Source organism: Egretta garzetta, unplaced genomic scaffold (genome assembly GCF_000687185.1).
Source record: "Egretta garzetta isolate BGI_Z169 unplaced genomic scaffold, ASM68718v1 scaffold692, whole genome shotgun sequence".
Lineage (NCBI taxonomy): Eukaryota > Metazoa > Chordata > Aves > Pelecaniformes > Ardeidae > Egretta > Egretta garzetta.
Genome location: NW_009258787.1, coordinates 818,396 through 819,518, shown reverse-complemented (window position 1 = coordinate 819,518; position 1,123 = coordinate 818,396). Strand labels below are relative to the sequence as shown.

Here is a 1,123-nt window from a genome sequence, read left to right as displayed (position 1 = left end):
TGCTGCCCCACTTGGCGGGGCCTGACCCCCCAGGAGGACACCCCCCCCAGCAACAGGCGCAGGGGTGAGGAAGAGGCGGCCCCCAAGGGGTGCCAGGCTGGCTGTGGGGCCGACCTGTGCCAGCCCAGAGCACAGCTCAGACCCAAGTTTGGGACCTGAGAGACTTGGGTGGCCTGAGGGCCAGGGGGACGCCGGGAGAGGCCAGGGTGCTAGCACTGCCCAAGCAGTTCGGGTGAGCCCAGGGCCTCCCTGCTTACCCCGGACAGCAAGCAGCCCGCCCACGCTGCTGCCCCCTGCTCACGGCATGGCCTGGCCAGCTGCCCCCACCGCAGCCAGGGCAGGCTGCGCCTAGCACCCCAAGCCGGGGAGCAGAGCCCGAGGCCCTGCATTCACCACCCCCAGCCTCCAGGGTCTTGGTGCAGGAGGGAGAAATCCTCGGCACCCTCCGAGGGCTCCTGGTGCTGCCCAGCTCGTCTTCACACCCCTCCCCGGGGCTCTGAGGACCCAGCTGAGCCCCACCACAGAGATGCACCCGGTCAGCACAGGGGTTTCATGGTGTTTATTGATCAAGCATGAGCTCCTAGGCAATTGCACCAGCCAGTTGTGCTAGAGCCTGAGGTGTCACACGTCCATCCCCAGCATCAGAGAGGGCTGCAGCCAGCTGGTCACGGTGCCAGCCCCTCCACGAGGCCCAGGAACAGGCCCAGCCATGGCCTGGAGACGGGGAGCTGGAAACTCAGATGTCCATCTCAAACTGGTCTTGATCTGCAAGGGTACGGAGGGATACAGAGCCAGGGTTAGGATGGGGCTGCCGTGGGAGAAACACGCAGGCAAAGTGGGTGGGAGCTGGAACCGGGATCTCGCCCCGGGCCCGTGGCCAGGCAGGAGCCCCGTGCCGCCCGTAGGCAGGGGCTGCTCGCCTGGGCTGCTCACCTGGCATGGCTTCTTCGCTCTCATTCCGCTCCTTGGGCTCCTCCAGCTTGACGAGGCTGGACTGGGCCAGGGATGTGACACCGAGGATCTGGGGCAGGCAGCAGGGAGGGGTCCTGGCCACGGGTGAATTCTTGCACTCCAGCAGGAACTTGCGGTCGTAGATGATGCGGGTACCTGCCAAAAGCAGGGG

The 1,123-nt window shown here is 66.4% G+C and overlaps 2 protein-coding genes across 14 annotated transcripts in view; one reads left to right on the top strand and one right to left on the bottom strand.

The window, feature by feature from the left end:
- Positions 1 to 159, top strand: part of APBB3 (amyloid beta precursor protein binding family B member 3) — a gene marked incomplete at its 5' end in the record, with an annotated part of 11,402 nt that extends 11,243 nt beyond the window's left edge. The window contains 1 exon segment of the mRNA XM_035889198.1: positions 34 to 159. Within this exon segment, the coding sequence (XP_035745091.1) occupies positions 34 to 159 (126 nt within the window).
- Positions 160 to 673: 514 nt separating this feature from the next.
- The window catches only part of LOC104135805 (ankyrin repeat and KH domain-containing protein 1), a 102,269-nt gene continuing 101,819 nt past the window's right edge, over positions 674 to 1,123 (bottom strand). For all 13 annotated transcript variants that reach the window (XM_035889199.1, XM_035889201.1, XM_035889200.1 and 10 more), the window contains 2 exons: positions 934 to 1,107; positions 674 to 765 (listed from right to left, as the gene is read on the bottom strand). In XM_035889199.1, the coding sequence (XP_035745092.1) occupies positions 954 to 1,107 (154 nt within the window). In that variant the 3' untranslated portion in view covers positions 674 to 765; positions 934 to 953. The remainder of the gene's footprint in view (positions 766 to 933; positions 1,108 to 1,123) is intronic.